This window comes from Equus quagga, chromosome 14 (genome assembly GCF_021613505.1).
Source record: "Equus quagga isolate Etosha38 chromosome 14, UCLA_HA_Equagga_1.0, whole genome shotgun sequence".
NCBI lineage: Eukaryota > Metazoa > Chordata > Mammalia > Perissodactyla > Equidae > Equus > Equus quagga.
The window spans coordinates 27044021-27061294 of NC_060280.1; the positions used below are offsets into that span (position 1 = coordinate 27044021).

The 17274-nt window shown below is 52.9% G+C and overlaps 3 protein-coding genes across 14 annotated transcripts in view; 2 read left to right on the forward strand and 1 right to left on the reverse strand.

The window, feature by feature from the left end:
* Window positions 1-7319, forward strand: part of RNF121 (ring finger protein 121) — a 76923-nt gene extending 69604 nt beyond the window's left edge. The window contains exons 7-9 of the mRNA XM_046685332.1: window positions 3463-3596; window positions 4208-4309; window positions 5954-7319. Of these exons, the coding sequence (XP_046541288.1) occupies window positions 3463-3596; window positions 4208-4309; window positions 5954-6074 (357 nt within the window). The 3' untranslated portion in view covers window positions 6075-7319. The remainder of the gene's footprint in view (window positions 1-3462; window positions 3597-4207; window positions 4310-5953) is intronic.
* Window positions 7320-7456: 137 nt separating this feature from the next.
* On the forward strand, window positions 7457-12218 carry IL18BP (interleukin 18 binding protein). Of its 3 annotated transcripts, none has more exons than XM_046685343.1 (6): window positions 7457-8664; window positions 9982-10069; window positions 10433-10639; window positions 11325-11448; window positions 11529-11676; window positions 11916-12218. In XM_046685343.1, exons 2-6 carry the CDS (start codon window positions 10042-10044, stop codon window positions 11997-11999), a joined length of 591 nt encoding a protein of 196 aa, XP_046541299.1. In that variant the 5' UTR covers window positions 7457-8664; window positions 9982-10041; the 3' UTR covers window positions 12000-12218. The 3 variants fall into 3 exon arrangements, with proteins under 3 accessions (XP_046541299.1, XP_046541300.1, XP_046541298.1); XM_046685344.1 differs by lacking the exon at window positions 9982-10069 and adding an exon at window positions 10819-11075; XM_046685342.1 differs by lacking the exon at window positions 7457-8664 and adding an exon at window positions 8691-9039.
* A 322-nt stretch (window positions 12219-12540) lies between these two features.
* The window catches only part of NUMA1 (nuclear mitotic apparatus protein 1), a 68435-nt gene continuing 63701 nt past the window's right edge, over window positions 12541-17274 (reverse strand). For 8 of the 10 annotated variants that reach the window (XM_046685323.1, XM_046685322.1, XM_046685324.1 and 5 more), the window contains 7 exons: window positions 16678-16924; window positions 15531-15759; window positions 14754-14914; window positions 14249-14425; window positions 13928-14038; window positions 13592-13813; window positions 12542-13222 (listed from right to left, as the gene is read on the reverse strand). In XM_046685323.1, the coding sequence (XP_046541279.1) occupies window positions 13211-13222; window positions 13592-13813; window positions 13928-14038; window positions 14249-14425; window positions 14754-14914; window positions 15531-15759; window positions 16678-16924 (1159 nt within the window). In that variant the 3' untranslated portion in view covers window positions 12542-13210. Of the gene's footprint in view, window positions 13223-13591; window positions 13814-13927; window positions 14039-14248; window positions 14426-14753; window positions 14915-15530; window positions 15760-16677; window positions 16925-17274 lie in introns of all 10 variants that reach the window. The other 2 variants (XM_046685331.1, XM_046685328.1) reach the window with 2 other exon arrangements.

Consider the following 17274-nt stretch of genomic DNA (forward strand, 5'->3'; position numbering starts at 1 on the left):
TTGCTCAAGGTCATTAAGATAGTAAGTGGCAGAGGATTGAAATTAGGTCTGTGTAATCCTGACAAATCATGTGGCCCCTTGAGCCCTTTCCATAGAGGGATCTGGCTCTCGAGGTTAAACTGAAATCTGCCTCCCTGTGCTTTCCCCAGCTCAGCCTCAGTCTCCTCCTCTGTGGCTTCTGTGAACCTTGGGGTTGCTGGGGCCTTCCCGACTTGACAGGCTTAGCTGATGACTTTGTTGAAACATTGTGGGATTTGACCCTGTCTGCCTGTTGCCACATTAGCCTTGTGGGGAGAACTCCAGAAACTGGGGGCCTAACAGACATTGTCCTGGATTCCCCTCCTACTGTCATTACCTCATCCAAGCTCCCTTTGATCCTGCATTCTTTGCCCCAGGGTCCTGGGGTGGAACTCGGGGCTGATTTGAGGTAAATCTCTTCCTCAGGACTCCAACCCACCTCCTGAGTTGGAGGGTTCCTACTTCTTTTACTGCCAGTGCTGTGGGCCGGAGTGAGTGGTCATCTTTCTGTGCTACGTGATTGTACAGGGGCTCAGTCCCAGAGCTGGATCCAGACCTCTTGGTCTCTCCTCTCTGCTCAGTTGATGTGCCTAGAAGTTCTAAGCCAGAACACATTTCAGAACCGTCAGCCTGTTGAGCTCTGGAGAGGTGTTTCTCAGAGGTTCCTCCCAGCACTGACATTCTCAGATCACAGCTTTGGAGCGTTGCATAGTTAGTGCACTCCCGCTGGTCTTGGCCCCGCCCTTTGACTCGACCTTATCCTTTTCTACTGCCTTTTGCACTCTTTATAAACCTTTTGAAGAACTAGCCATCAGTGAGCTAAGTAGCTGATCTGTCTGCAGCATTCAGCAAATGTTGATGGAATGACTTGGGTCGGAGTCGGAGGGCCTAGGTTCTGGTCCTAGCTTGTTTCTGTCCTCTGGTTTTGTCTTCCCCAGGGACAGGGCTGCTCTGGTGTTGTGTGATAGTGAGTCAGCCCCCCCACCCCCCGCCCCGCCCCCCAGGCCTAGGCCACTGCAGACAGTTTTGCAAGAGAGTGAGGTGGGGCTGCAGGCAGGAAGCTCTATATTCATGGATTCTTGAGGCAATGTGACATCTCTCCATTCTGCCTTTGGGGAATGTTGGTATCAGGTGGCAGTTCTGTTGGCCAAGCAAGGCCATTCCTCAGAAGGGCAGCTTGGAGTAAGGGAAGCCCCCAGGCTGTACTGGGTTCTGGCGGGCCTAGCTGTGTCTGCTCTGGGTATCCTTGCGTCCTCATCTCTTACTCCTTGTCCCAGCACCTGCTGCCCTCTCCTCCCCTGCTATCCCTCTTGCAGCTTCAGGTCTTTGGCTTTTTCAGAAGACAATGCTTCGAAACAAAAGAAAAAACAGAGCAAACTGAAGAAAATAACAAAAGGGCAACGCAGTTAATCTACCTTACAGACAGAGAAAGTTGTAATAATAAATGCAGAAGGCTTTTAAAAAATGGATTATGCCGTTTTGCAAGATTAAAATTCTGGAGATTAGTTGCACAACAATGAATATACTTAACACTAGTGAACTGTACATTCAAAGATAGTTAAAATGGTAAATTTTATATTATGTGTTTTACCATAATAAGTAAGCTTCAAGTCTTTTTTTCCTTGGGGTGAGGGGGAAATGCTATGAGCTATAAACCGTTACAAGGAAAGTATGCAAAATTTCAAATTTCTCTTTGGAGCATGAGATTTGTTTTCTGTTGTAATTAACTGTGGCAATAAATAATCTAAGTAATATATATTCATTAAGGAAAATTTGAGTCCAGAAAAGTAGGCAAAAGGAAAAAGTCATCTATGACCCTACTGCTGAAACATCACTGGTGTGAACATTGACATATTTCCATTTGATCTTTTTTGTTTGCACAGATTGGGCTCGTCTTTACATATGGTACCACATACTGTGTCTCCAGTTTTGTACCCTGCTTTTGACAATGTTATATCTCAGGCTTCAGTTGACTGGCTGCCTGTTTAGTCCCTTGAGTGTGTACCATCATTTATTTAAATCTTCTTCTTTTGTTGGGTATTTATCATTATTTCCATTTCTTTGCTTTTTTTTTTTAAATACTTTTTTTTTATTCTGGTAAAGTTTTATGTAACATAAAATTCCCCGTTTTATTTTTTTTAATTATTTTTTAAATATTTTATTTTATTTTTTTGAGGAAGATTAACCCTGAGCTAACATGTGCCACCAATCCTCCTCTTTTTACTGAGGAAGATTGGCCCTGAGCTAATATCTGTGCCCATCTTCCTCAATTTTATGTAAAATTCACCATTTTAGCCATTTTTAAGTATGAAACTCAGTGCATTAATTACAGTCACAGTGTTGTGCAACTATCACCAGTATCCATTTCCAGGATATTTTCATCACCCCAAACAGAAACTCTGTGCCTGTTAAGCAATAACTCCCCAATCCCTCCCCCCAGCCCCTGGTTACTTCTAACCTGCTTTCCATCTCTGAATTTGCCTCTTCTAGATATTTTACGTAAATGGAGTCATAACAATATTTGTCCTTTGTGTCTAACTTATTTCACTTAGCATAATGTTTTCAAGGTTCATAAATATTGTCCCATGTATCAGAAACTCATTTTTTATGACTGGATAATATTCCCTTATATGGATATGCCACATTTTTTAATCTGTTCATCTGGTGATGGATATTTGGGTTGTTTCTGCCTTTTGGTTGTTGTGAATAATGCTGCTCTGAGCATTGACATACAAGTGTGTGTTTAGTCCCTGTTTTCGTTTTTGGGGGTATATAATCTAAGAATGGAATTGCTATGTCATTTGGTAATTCTGTGTTTAACTTTTTGAGGAATTGTCAAACTCTTTGCTTCTTTAATTATAAATAACGCTTAAATGAATATCTGTATGCATGAAGCTTTTTTGACATTTCTACTTATTTCTTTAAATTTCTTGAAGTGAAATTAATGGGTTAAAGGATGTGACAATTTGAGACATTATGCCAAATGCTGTCTAAAAAGATTGATCCTTTTTTGTTGCTGTCACAAGTGTCTGAGAATGCCCTTGTCACCAAACCAACACTGCACCAGATATTTCACTGTTTTGAATCTTGGAGAAGAGATGTTGTCCATCTCTGATGGCACCATAGTCTGGGCACAAAGTGGCTTCCCTGACATAGCCCCTGATCACCAGCCCTGAGTCCTTCTCCTTTCCATTCTCCTTGTCCCAGCCCAGTCTTCAGGTCCTATTAGATCCAACTTCCCAATCCGTCTCTGGTCTATCCCTTTCTCCCCATCCGCCCAGCAAAGATGAGGTCGATTTGGAGTATAAAAGATGTTCTCTAGCTCTGGGGCCTCCCGTTGCCATTTTGCCTCCTCTCCAGAAGACCTAAGGCCTCTGTGGTACCTTCCCACTTTGGCTGATTCTCACATTTTTCCTGTCTTTTCCTTCTGCTGTTCTCTCCCAGTTCTACAGCGAGTCGGGCATGCCTACCAAACACCTCTCGGACAGCGTGTGTGCTGTGTGTGGGCAGCAGATCTTTGTGGATGTCAGTGAAGAGGGCATCATCGAGAACACGTATAGGCTGTCTTGCAATCACGTGTATCCTACCTGGAGCTCCTGGGCCACATCACTCCTGCCACATGCACACTCCCAGTCAGGGAGGGAAGGGGGGCATGCTGCCCAGACCTCTGAGTGTAGCAGAGTCACAAGAGGGCAGACATTTGGGTGATGTGCCCTGCTAGAGAAGCTGACACCCAGGAGTGGGAACTGCAGCCTTCCTCGCTCTTTCCCACAGATGGGAGACTTCTGTAAACAGTATTATTTATAGCCGGGCTGGATCAGAAGGGAGCCTGAAGCTGCACTAGCTATCCCAGAATTGGATTCATCACAGGGGAGGAGCATCCTCTAACTGGATCCTTCAATTGCAGAATCACTCTCCCTGAATGACACTTCTGATATTTATCATGTACTTACTCAGCTCCCACTCTGTGCATGTATTATAGATATAGACAGATATCATTATCCTCATTTCACGTATATGAGGAAACAGGTTCAGAGAGAAGGGACTTGCCCAAGATTATACAGCTGATAAGAGGTGAAGCCAGGCTTTGACCTTTCTCCAGAGCTAGCACATGGGCACCTTGAAGACGGGCATGGGGCTGGAGGGCCATCCTGGCTGCCCACCATTTTCCTTGACCAGTGGTGCTCAGGTTCCACGAGTTCTGCATCCGTGGCTGGTGCATTGTGGGAAAGAAGCAGACGTGTCCCTACTGCAAAGAGAAGGTAGACCTCAAGAGGATGTTCAGCAACCCGTATCCTTTGTTTTGGGTTCTTGTCGGGGGTGGGCAATGGGAAGAAAGTATTGGCAAGTGTGACCGTTCCTTTGGGTCCTCCTGGGGCCCTTCCTCTTGCCCCCAACCTGGTACATGTCCATCATTCTGCTTGACTTCAGGTCTAGGGAAGTCGGGGTGGAACGTGGGGCAGGACTGGCAGCTCAGCACCTCATCCTCGTTCTAGATCCCTCAAGGTTAAATTGGTAGTAAGCAGCTGCTATGTACTGCTCACTTACTGTGTACTTGGTACTGTGTTAAGTGCTTTATTGTATTATCTCATTTGATTCTCCAGCAAATTTATGACCTGGGTGATATCCTCATTTTACTAATGAACCATTTAGAGGTTGAGTAACTTGTTCAAGGTTACATAATTAATGGGTGATGCCTTACCTATGACATGCAGGGCTGGAGACCAGCTCTTTGCCTGTGCAGGGCCTGCAAGGTGCAGGGATGGCTGAGGGCACCCTGCCCCCATCCACTTTCAACACAGGACTTGTGCTCCTCTGAGCTGCCACTTCCTGCCCTGGCAGCCCTCCCCACTTTGCCCTCACCCTCCTCTTCATCCTCACAGTCTGTCTGTTAGAAAGTGCCCAGCCACTTCTCTGCACCTCCCCCCCTTCACTTCCCCTGGGATCTAGGGGCCCAGCTTTCTCCCCTCCCATCTCCCAGCAGCCCTTTCTCTCCTGTCTCCTGGACACTAGCTGGGTTGTGCAGGGGCTACTGTGTTCCCGGCACATTCCCACAGTCCCTGAACAGGAGGCTCTGGCCCATCCCCTTCAAGGTTCCCTGCTTGGTTCTTCCAGGGTCTAGTTCAGGAACAATTAAGTTACTCCATGGCCAAGCTGAGGCTTTGGGCTTCCTTAGTTCTCAGGGACTGGGCTAGGCTGGTCTGTCTGATGCCTTTGGAACGGTTCCCCTACAGTCTCATGAGGTTCAATCTGTGCTTTCCCCAGAGCTGGAGTCCCAGGCTCCCTCTCCAGATGTCTTGCCCAGCAGTTAGCTGTAAAGCGAGAGGAAGGGAGCTTATCCCCACGGCTGCTTGGCCGCAGGAGGGCCGAGTGCTTAGTGCCTCTGAGGGGGATTCCCTGGAGCCTCTGCTGAGGGTTTTCCCCTGTGACTAGTTTCTTGCTCCCTATTCCCTTCTGCCTCTGCCTCTAGATTCACCCCCTTCCTTGACCTAGAAAACCTTCCATCTGGGACATTACAAGAACCTTTGGGTTACCTTATCCCACTCCCAGCCTCCCTGAAGCCATTCTCGCAGATACATTTGCAGCAGTCCCGGATTGTATTCTCTCCCAGTGGCGGTCCCGTCTTAAAGAAGGTGTTACACAGGAGGCCCTCTCTGCATTTTGATCACAGAGAGCTTAGTTTCACCTCTCCACCCCATCCCATGTCTGTCCTGTCTTCTGCACTGGTCCCCTCTGCCCTCCTCCCATTCTCTGGGTTTAGCCCTTCATTCCAACATGGAGAGGCTGGGTGGGGCTTTCTAGAAAGCAACTTCCTCTCTTTGTAGCCTGATTTCTGTAGAGCAGCTAGAAAGTGTGGGCAGACCCTGCCGTCCATCCCCTAGACCGACCTTAGCAGGCTCTAACAGACAGCCTCTTTTCTTTAACGCACTAACAGCTGGGAGAGGCCTCACGTCATGTACGGGCAGCTGCTGGATTGGCTCCGATACTTGGTGGCCTGGCAGCCTGTGATCATCGGCCTGGTGCAAGGCATCAACTACATCCTGGGCCTGGAGTAGTCAGGAAGAAGAGCATCCTCCCACCGTCGGCCTCAGGGCATCTCCTCCCTGCCCTCCAAGACCTCCTGGTGGGAAAGACTCAGAGGGCACTCGGGCCACTCAGGACCCTCCGGCTGTGTCCGGGCTGGGGAGGGATATGATGGAGAGCCGGCCAGTGGGGCTGTCAGCAGTGGGGGCTTTTTAAAAGAAAACTATTTTGATGAATATATTTAAAAACCTTTTTTATTGTGGAGCATAGGAATTGCCCTTACTCCTCCAGGCCTCACCCTCCCTGCTTGAGCAGGGAGGGAGCTGAGCCACAAAATTTTTGGTTTAAAGGAACCTTTTCAACTCTGGCTGAGAGTCTCAGCCCACCCCTCCCCTTGCCTTCCCTCTGTGGGGCTCAAGCCTGGTGTTCTCTGTGCAGAAAAGCTGAAGAGCTCCAACTGGTACCACAGATGAGCCCTGGGGGCTGAGATGTCTTCCCTCCTCCCCTCTCTGGGACATGGGGTGGGTGTTGCATCTGACTCTATCTTCCCCTGTCCAGGAGCTACAGGCTGGTTGAGGCAAGTGGAACCTTGTTGTGACTTTTCCAACGAGGGAATCCCCGGGACCTCAGAAATCTTTGAGGATGTGTTTGGGGGCAACCAGAAGCAGTTAGCAGTGTGGGTAACCTGCCCCTGAGCAGGGCTGAATTCAGCCAAGGAAGAGCCATCTGTATGTAGTTGGGCCACGGAGCAGTGATTGCTGTCAGCAACAGTGATTGAGGGCCTCTTGTGTAAGCTGATCCTTTACTGTGGAAGTGGTGACATGTGCCAAAGGCCACTCTGCCACATCACTTCCTTCCCTGAAAGCTTGAGTGAGAGTGTGTCTGCACGTCTGTATGTGTGCGACAGAGGGACTATGACAGATGTGAGACTTCTCCCTGTCATCAGACAGTGTTCCCTTGAAGCTAGTAGGGGATTCCCAGCCTGGGGAATATCCCTGTGTCAGCTTCGTCATTCATAGGTCCTGCCTGGTCCTGGCAGCGGGAGTGGTGGGGTGGGTGGGAAGAGGGTAGGGCCCAGGTGAGTATGGGTTCTGAAAAGGGGTTCCAGGTAGGCCCCAGCCCTGGTGTTAGGAGTTTTGAAGGAAGTGGGAGGGCAAACATGGACTTTTAGCACTGGGTTCCTAGGGAATATGGCCCAACTGGGCCTACCCCTTCAAGGGCAGCAAGAACCAAGCAGGATCTTGTCACTCCATTCTGAATAAAGCTCCATGAGCTGGGTTGGAAAGCTGAACATCCATCTTGCTTTTCTTCTTCCCACCTCATTCCCTGGGGCTCTTGGGGGCGCCTTGCCTTTGCTGCCTGTCAGTGCTCCCATTTGAGCGCTTGGGGTGTGGGAATGGTTGGCCTGCCCAACATCCTTGGAGTGGTGGGATGCCAGGTTCCTGTCCTGTGGCAGAAGGGGCCCTGGGGCATCACTGGGCTTTCAGACTGAGGTGACTCTATCCTCCACTCTTCTCTTGGGCCACTCTCAACTTTGGCCTCTCTCACCCAGCCGTGGCTTCCCATGGCTTCCACTGCTCATGCCAGTGGGCCCATCCTCGGAAAGTGGACTGGGGACTGATTGGAGGGTCCAGGGATCATCCTTTCACTTTTGTCACCTGTATCCCCACATCAGGCTCCTGTGAGAAGCTGAAGCCAGGCTGTCCAAGGCTCTCTTTTCATACTTCAGCAGTCCTGAGTCCCGTGACCTCCAGTGGCCCAACTCTGGTCTTTGTTACCCTCTAAGGTGGAGACCTATCTCCTCTGTCTCTACCATCCCCACCCCCATCCCACAAAGGACGGTGTCTCGCAGAAGCCCTGGGTGGCCTTGCCTCCTGACCTAAGTGCTGGAGATACCCATGTTTCTAGGGAGGCGTTTCCCTGCGATTTGCAGCCCAGGAGCTCCTGGGTGGCTGGGTGGGAGGTAGGGGAGGAAGACGTCAGCTAGAGGCCCAGAGAAGAGGATGTAACTTTTAGTCGCCTATATCTAAATTAGGAATATGAGTCTATTCCCACCAAAAAACCCCTTGGGATTGCAGCAGATGAGATGATATTCTGACACATCCTCCAAACCCACTTCCATCTCCTGGCCTCCCTGGCTCTGTCTCCAGCACTCCCATCCTCCTGATCACGAAAGTCACAAACCACAGACACTCAGGTCTTGTCCTTCACACTTGATGTACGCATGCACGGGCTCACCAGTCCCGGGTAGTTCTGCCTCTGCAGACACTAGCATGACCCTGACAGTGAGTGCCTCACTTGCCTCACCTTAGTCCTGGCCCTGCCACAGCCTCAGTTCCATCTGTCCCATTAACGATCGCGCTGACATATTTATATAGCTCTGTTGTTCGAGCCAGGGCTGGGCTACTCCCCAGCTTCCTACTTCCCTGGGAAGTGCTCTCTCCTCCTATTAGGGTCAGCACTCCAGCTTGTGTTCCAGGTTCTCAGCTTGGCTCTGAGAGGGTCCTGCAGACAAGGCCAGGAAGTGCTCGTGGTGGCTCACATGGAGGCAGACACAGCTGAGCCGTGGACCTCCGAGAAGGGAGGATTTGAAAAGGAGAAATCTTCAGGCTTGGGAGCCAGGTAGGGGGAATCTAGACTTCCTGGGGAACCTAGACCTCTAGGTCTGGCCAAGGGACTGGGATGAGAACAGTGAGAAGGGTTTAGGGGGATGATGGGTGGGTGTTGGGAAAGGCCAGGATGTGGATGGGCTGGTGTGACATTGAGCCTGAAGCAGTCAAAGTGATCCAGTTTGGGGTCCTCAGTGCCTAGGAGAGTTGTCCCCTTGAATATTGGTGTGAATGTGAAGGAGGGAGCAGGAGGCCTGCTCACATAGAAGCGAAGGCCTTGCTCTGAAGAGCAAAAGTGGACAAAGTTCTGACTCTTGGCTGGACAGAAGAATTGATCTATGAGAGACTTTCATTAATTCACACCCTGCGTGACCCTGGGATGGTGAGGGTAAGTGTGGATTAAAGACCCCAGTCTGATATCTGGAGAGTAGGGGTACTGAGAGTTAGCAGGAAGGTTCCAGGCCACTGTGAACTTTGGCTTCAGAAGAGGCACTGTGTGCAGAAACGTTGAGAAGTGAGCCCAGACTGTTGTCATGTATGTGTACCCTCTGTTAGTGGCCCAGAGTCTGCTCTGAATTCCCTGGTTAGAATAAAAGTGAAAGTGAAATAGAGGGGAGGGGAGCAGTGCTTTCCCAGAAGGATTTCACTCTATCCTGCCCTTCCCAGAACGAGCTCTGGCAGTGAAGAGAGTTTTGCCTCCTTTTGTGACTAGCTAAGTCCTTGGCCCTCTTTGGGCCTCAGTTTCTCTAGCCCTGTAACGGAGGGATTAGATTGGTGTAGTAACCAGCGTTATGTTAAGGTAATGAGAGTGAGGGTGGGGGGAGACTGTTGCTAGATCATCCTCTAGCTGTGTCTCTAAAGCACTGAGAGAGCTCCAGCCTAGGCTCAATGCCTGTCCTCTGGGAGTCGTTGACTGGGATGGATGGACAGGACAACAGGACAGAGTAAACAGCAATGCCTGGCAGCCTACTGAAGATTCAGACCTAGGGAGGAGCTGTGGAGTCCACAGGAAAAAGAGAGCCAGGGGGCCGGCCCTGTGTCCGAGTGGTTAAATTCGCACGCTCCGCTGCGGCGGCCCAGGGTTTCACTGGTTTGAATTCTGGGTTTGGACGTGACACTGCTCATCAGGCCATGCTGAGGCAGCATCCCACATGCCACGACTAGAAGGACACATAGCTAAGAATGTACAACTATGTACTGGGGGCCTTTGGGGAGAAAAAGGAAAAAAAAAAAAAAAAAAGCTACACATACAGTGGGGATCTGGGCAAGCCACTGAGGAGATGTGGGAGAAGTAGTTTATTCACCATTCTCCTCCCCCACCTCCTCCCAGAGAGGAGGAAGTTGTCACAGATATATAGAGCCAGGCACGGCAGCTCCTGACACATGCATCATGACGACGAGACGGAACTGGACACCAGGTGGGTTGTGGGGCTGTGCATGGGGGAGTCAGGCGGTTGGAATAGGGTAGGGTCTGAGACCAGAATGGAGCGATGGGGCCTGCTCTGAGCCTTAACCCCCAGGTCAACTGCACTGAACTGTTTTGCAATTGCTTTCAGCCTCCCTTCAGATGCTATGGCTCTCCCTGTGCTCCATTCAAAAAGGGCCAAGAGGTGGGGGCTGAGGGGAACCTTCTGCCCCTCTGATTCCCTGGGCAGAGCCCAGGAATCTCTGGGTCAGAGTTACATCCAGGCAGCAGCTACCTCTCCAGCCAAGATCCAGGCCCAGATGCCAAGCATTCCCAGGCAGACAGCCACTAACCTCTGTGACTGTCCTTTCCTCAGACTCCAGCCCTTTGTGGGCCCGGCTCCTGTGTGTCCACATCGTCTCCTGCCTGGTCAGAGCTACACCTCTACCTCAGGCCACCACAGCTACCACTGTCTCAGCTGCGATCACAAAGGACCCCTACCCCTCTTCGCCCTCAACGCTCCTAACAGCTAAGCGGTGTCCAGCATTGGAGGTGACCTTGCCAGAAGTGGAAGTCCCACTGAGTAAGGAGCAATTCTGATGGGAGCCCAGGAAGGCACAGAGGTCAGAGGGTGGGCCATGGGGACAGAGGGTCCAAGGGTGAGGTTGACTCCCGAGCACCCCCACCCACTTTCTGCCATGTAGCCTACCACCACCCAGGCCAGCTTGGCTGAGCACTCAGCATTTTCCTTCTCCCACCCAGAATTCTGTGGGCACAGGGCCCAGCTCCTAAAATGCTTCTTATCAAATGGGACCGAGAGAGTTCAGACATAAGGAGTGGTCAGAGGGCTCCCAGAGCCTTGGTTGCAGTGTGCTCCAAGGTCCAGCCCCTCCCCTCAGAGCCCGCCTGCCCTCGGGCCACCTCAGAGGAGCAGTGGCCTGTTGGTGCTGCCTCCTTGGCCGGGGCTCCTGGAGTCAGCAGAGCTGGGCACGAGAAAAAGGTCATCGTGAAGAAACAAGGTCAGGAGTCGTCACCTAAACCAAGGACCTATCCCCAAATTCCTCTTGCTCAGCTCTGGGCCTCCCTTGTAGACTACTCCCTTATAGTCCCCTTTAAGGGACTAAGTTTCCCACCTGGGTGGTGTGCACAGCAGCATTCCAGGTTCCTGAATTGTGGAAACTGGGGAGCTGGGCAGGGTGGGCAGGCCACAGCATGGCAGAGGGGAGGGTCTGCTCTGTGGAAGGGCTAAGAGCCGCATGTGTCTCCAGATGGAACGCTGACCTTGTCCTGTACTGCCTGCAGCCGCTTCCATCACTTCAGCATCCTCTACTGGCTGGGCAATGGTTCCTTCATTGAGCACCTCCCAGGCCGGCTGCGGGAGGGCAGCATGAGGTGAGGGACATGGCGGCGAGGCCAGCAGGAGGGAGGTCTCTGCCTGCTGTCTTCTCATGGCCTTTCCTTCTCTGCTCTAGCCGGGAGCACAGGGGCAGAAGCACCCAGCTGCGGAGAGCCTTGGTGCTGGAGGAGCTGAGTCCCGCCCTGCGCAGCACCAGCTTCTCCTGTGTTTTCACGGATCCTGAGCAAACTGTCCAGCGTCACGTTGTCCTGGCCCAGCTCTGGGTGAGGAACCTGAGGAAAGGTTTCCAGGGACAGGAGGAGCTCTGCTCCAGCGTGGGAAGAAAAGGGTGGGCTCTGCCCAGAGCAGGCTCCAGCTAATGCCCACCATTCCCCAAGTCCCCAAGCCTGAGGTGGAAACTAAAAGGAACTCAGGACAGACAGGGGAGCATAGCCAGGAGGAAAGTGACAAGAGATGTCTCTTCCCTCTTGGCCCTGATCCTTGTTTGCCTTCACTTCCCCAGGCTGGGCTGAGGACAGTCATGCCCCCCACTCAAGAAGCCCCACCTTCCAGCGGGTCCCCTCTTCCTCACCATCCTGACAGGTGAACTCTGAAGCCTGGTTGAAACGCCACCTCTTCATCAAGGTCTACGCTCTCAGGCTGTGTTCTGCATCGACTTAATGTTGTGTTTGTGTTCTCTTGTTTTCCTCTAATGGACTGTCCCAGGGAAGGGATGCAGGCAGAGGCTGACTTCTGATCCACGGCTGTATCACTGTCATACCCAGCAAGGCCCACAATGGGCACTCATAAATGATATTTCAATGGAGGCATGCTGACATCTGCTCAGTCATTTAGGCCATTGTTCCACTCACAGAACTTGGCCCGTCTCAGGAGAGTATGGGAAGAGAGGGACTGCCATTCAGAAGCTAAAGACAAAACTAGATTTAGGGGACACAGGCCCTCAGGAGAGAAGAGGACAGGTTGTAACGCTCCTGAGGAGCAGAGGCCCGAAATGGAGTGTGGAAGATCCTGTGGCCCCAGAAACGCCAGGAGAAGGGATTTGAGAGAAGGTGGGTGGTCCTGGAAGACTCCGCAGGGACAAAGGTATACACAGAAGAGCCCAGGCTGCTCTTCTTTTCCCACACAGATCAAGGCAGCTCAGCACTCACTCAAGGGAGAAAAATAGACTTTATTTACAAGTAATAACATTTAGAAAAGATCCATCCCTGGCCCTTAAAAACCTTCCCGTCACTCCAGTCCCACCCCAGTGCAAGTCTGGGGAAGGCAGCCCTCCCACCCCCCTTTCCATCACCCTCCTGCCCCCGAAGCATGGGCCTATCTATCCTGGAAAAGAGCATCCTCTGGGCAACCCGAGGGTAGAGTGCTCCCACCAGGTCAATGCCCAGTCCTGGACTTCAGGAGCAGCAGGGACCAGGGCCTGCTCCTCCAATGGTCCCTTCTAGATTCAGAGGCTGATAGGAGGACTGGCTGGGCCCGAGGACCCAGCCACTCAAAGCCAGCCTGAAATCTGGTTGTGATGCAGAAGTGACTTTAAGAAAACATCAGGAGACAAGGTAGACAGAAGACCCAGACTGTCCAGCCTCCAGGCCTCCTGGGCCAACTCTGAGGACACATCTGTTCACCTAGTGAAGGTCCAGGTACCAGGCCGGGGTGTGGGCAGGCATCACTGTCTCTAGGGGTTTGGCCACTGTTGGCCTGGGAGCTGAGAGAAGGCACTGAAAGGGATAATAGATGGAGAAGGACCAGACGAGGTCAGCATCAGGAACACAGGTGGGGCCACTCACTGGTACTGACCCTTTAGTGCTTTGCCTGAAAGAAAGAGAGAGAGAGAGTCACTTGGCTGGATGAGACTTGTGATGCCAGCCTGCACTAGCTGGCTCAGGAAGACCTCTTCTGGCTCCTGTACACCCGACTAGGACCCCTTCCTTGGTGTGGCCCTGGTTACCAGTCACTGGCTGTGCCTGAGCAGCTCTGGGTGTTCTCGGTAGGAATGGAGTTGCCTGCCTCCTCTCTCAACAGTGAGCAGCTAACCAAGACAGACAGCATCTGTTCTCAGCGGCCAGCCGCCAGCGGCCTGGCTCGGCCCTGCCTTGGAAGCCACCCCATAGTAGTCTGGGGATTGCCCATGCTTCTATGGGGTTTCGTAAGAGTTGAACCCTCCCCTGTCAGTGCCTCCACCTTGCCCTTGGCCCGAGGGGTGGCAGTGGCGGCAGCCATGGCAGCAGCAGTGGCAGCGCTGGCTGTGGTGGTGGCGATGCGAGGAGAGCGGCGGGTTCCACTGCGGGTGGTCGGGGAGGCCTTGGATGGGGCTTTCTTTGAGGTTCCCCTCCGCAGAAGGCTATTCCCGAGCTTCTTGGGCGTGTTGAGGATGCTGAAGGCCATTGACTGGCGGCGGTCGGCCTGTGGGAAAGAGCTGTCAAACTGGGAGCTCCCCCGCTGCCTTCCCAGGCAACCTGCTGCTCTAGGGCTCTGCCAGCAAGGCCCCCTAGAGGCTCCCTTCAGCCCTCGACTAACCTGTTTAACAACAGCTGGAGCTGCTTTCTTCTCTGTAGTGCTCTGTTTGCGCCCTTCATGTCGGTCCCGGGGAGTCAGGGGGCGTGGGAAACAGCTGGTGGCCTTCTTAGACTATGGGGAAGAGGACAATGAGGCAGACAGTGGCAAGAGGACTTCACATCTACGGCCAGGTGTCTCAGAGCTGAGTGGACCTTATAAGTCTATTTGTCCAACCAGCACCCTCACTCAGAGCCAGAAGGCTCCCATTTAATCCACTTTTCAAACTTGGTGAGCTGGGCAGGCTGCCAGATAGAGCACAACACAGGAGTCAATGTCGCCTACCTCGGGGGTGCCAGGGCCCTGGTGCGGCTCTGTTGAGACTCGTTTGCGTTGCTGCCGGGTGGTGATGCCAGCGCCCTCAGCTATCTGGGTTGGCTGCATGCTGGCTCGGCGCAGGGTCTCCCGAGGGTCACCAGTTTTCATCTCCTCATCTGTGATGGTAGCCAAGCTCAGGGAAGGCTGCATGGGGTGGAAGAAGTGGTCAGTGGATCCAAGCTGTCTGGAGATGGAGCAGGAGGACTGCCCCAGAACACTCTTCACTGGCCTGGCATATGGAGCAGCTGAAGCCTTCGTATCGCAAAAGGCCTCACTTCCTGTCGTCTTTTCTACCTCTACCCTGCAGCACGATGGCCACAGAAGAGCAGTCCCAAACAGACCTCTCAGTTCCTGCCCACCCACAGTGACTTCAAGGTCACCCTCCTCAGCAGGCAGCACTGGGGAGGAATGCCAAGGGAGGAAGAGGTGAGCCAGTGTGGGCAGGTCCTGTGCAGATGACCCCAGAGCTCACCCTGGACTCCAGGGGATAGCAGGTCTTCAAGTGCGGAGGGCAGACTCGATTGCGCTGCTGTAACTCTGCAATTCGGTTCCAGTCGTCCAGCTGCTCGGGCTCATCCTGGCAAGTGCCCATGTAGAAGCTGTTCCTTCCTGTGGAGGGCAGAGCAAGTGGGGCTAGAAGGCCAGGAGGAGTGAGGGTAGAGGCAGCAGGTTGCCCACTGGCGCTGGCATCTTGCCAGCCTCCCATCCACCTGTCCCGTGGACTTCAAGCCCAGAACCTCAGTGCTGCAGAGACGGGAGCAGGGCTCACAGGCCGTTCTAGCATCGGGGCTGGCTCACTGCTCTTTCCTTGAAGAGGTCAAAAGAGGTCATACGCAGAAGCTATGGCACCAAGAGAAACTAACTGAGGGCCAGGAATTGATATCCAGGGGGTCCCTGAGGGTAAGAGCCTCCAAGGAGAATCTGAGGAGAGAACACTGGCGAGCCCGGCCCTTCCTGCATCCCCTCACCACCTGAGAATGGGCACGGAGGACTCGTGACAGCAGCTGAACATCACTATTGTGCTGGGAATCGCAGGCTCCTTGTGCGAGCATTTCTGGTTCACCCTGGCTGAGATTAGCGTCAGTCTGACTTCCTAGCACAGCCCCTTGGTGCAGGCAGGGCCCCTGAGGAGGGCAGGTGAAGTGCTGGAGGGTAGCCAGGAAGTCAGCCTGGGGTTTTGTCCCTTCCCTGTCCCTTCCCTGTTTCCAATCTAACCTTTGGGCATGGTAAGTCCCAATCATCCCCTTACCTGGAGGGGCCCCACTGGACACTCCAGCCTGGGAGCGACGAGCAGAACTGCGAGTGGTGGGCCGGTAGCCAGGCAGGCTGAGCAGAGCTGAGTTGCCATCGTCCGGAGAGCCCAGGCGGGCTAGAGACTGGGTAGAAGAGGTGGCTCGTGGGCCAGCCTGAGAAGCAGGGGCAGACTGTGTGCTATAGAAGGATGAGTTGGCGCTGTCTGGCTCCTCCATGTCTAGCTTCTGGAAGAGAGGATGAATCTGTTGCGGTGGGGTGGGGCTATAAAGAAGCCTCCTGTTCCCCTCCCTAAAGTGCCTCAGATTCCACAAGTCTGCATGTGTTCCCACACTGCTTTGCAGGGGTCCTTAGCTGCATGTCTGCAAGAAATGGGCCTTGTTGCCAGAATCCCGCACAAGGTACTAGGGCTCTCAAGACTCTTTCCTATCCATTTTTCCGTTGAGTCTCCTAACAATGCTTTGAGGGAAAGAAGGCAGAGTGTCTCAGTCAATTTTAGAAGTGAGGTGCAAATAAATGAAGTGACTGGCCCAAAGGACACACAGCTATAAAGTGGCAGAGCCAGGGCTGGAACCCATGTCTCCTGAGCTAGTCAGGCCCATCCCACAGCCTCCACTGTCCCTCAGCCCAAGCTTGCCAGGGCCCTGACCATCTTTTAGAACTTTTCCAGCTTCTTGGTAGCAGAGGGCACCCCGTACACATAGGTGCCCAGTGCTGCATCAAAGGCACCTCTCTCCTCCCCAACCTCCTTGGGGTATGGAAACAAGGGCCAGAGCCCCCAGCCTGGCAGGCAGCCCACTGGGGCCGCCACAACTCATCTCGGCTCCCCAGGGGGTGTGCTGGGAGGCACAAGCTGGGCTGCAACTTCTCCATATTCTCTCCCTTCAGCCTCACAGGGTCAGTGCTACATAGGGAGAGGACGCCAGCCTTAGAGTCAGTGGTTAGGCAGCCGTTTCCAGCCCTGCCCCTTTCCACAAAAGAGGCCTAAGCAAGTCACTGCCCTTTCTCTCAGCTTTCCCATCTGAGAGAGATGAACTGGTCAGCCCTGCCTGCCTCTCAAAAGCTGTTTTGAGGACCTGATAGAAGGATGCTCTTGAGAGGAAGTAAGCGTTACTGTCCTACAGTCCTACTCCCAGCAGCCTGACCTTGGTCATGGTGATGTTGATGATTTGCGTGGTGCGCCGACGAGCGGAACGGGTCTTCCGGCCTGAGTCCAGGAAGACATCCCCCAGGGAGTCCAGGCTGCTCTCCAGGGGGGCCTGACCCCGAGCAGGGATGGGGGTGAAGTAGAGACTCTCCAGGGATTCTACCTTGGGGGGTAGGCGCTGGGAGATGGGCGAGGCTGGCTCTCCAGGGATGCTGGTACCGTCTGGCTGGGTACGAGGCAGCTTGCTGTAGAAAAGAAACCTGCTAAGGTGCCAGTCCTGGGGCTAGAAGGCAGTTTGTCCATCCCTTTGCTCCAAATGACCAGTTCCTACATTTATTACCAGCAGAGCAGGTCACGCACCCATTCTCTCTCTGATTTTTGAGATACCCAGGAGAGCCATTGACCTGGGCCCTCCCTTCAGTCCACTCTCCATCGCTGGTGAGCCCATCCACTCCCATGGCTCTTTGAACTCCCCAGTACTGGCAACTCCCAGACTTCTGCCTTAGCCTGGACCGTGCTCTCCAGACCCATATATCCACTGCCCCAGACATCCCCCCTGGATACCCACAGCTACTCCACAATGAACAGGGCCCAA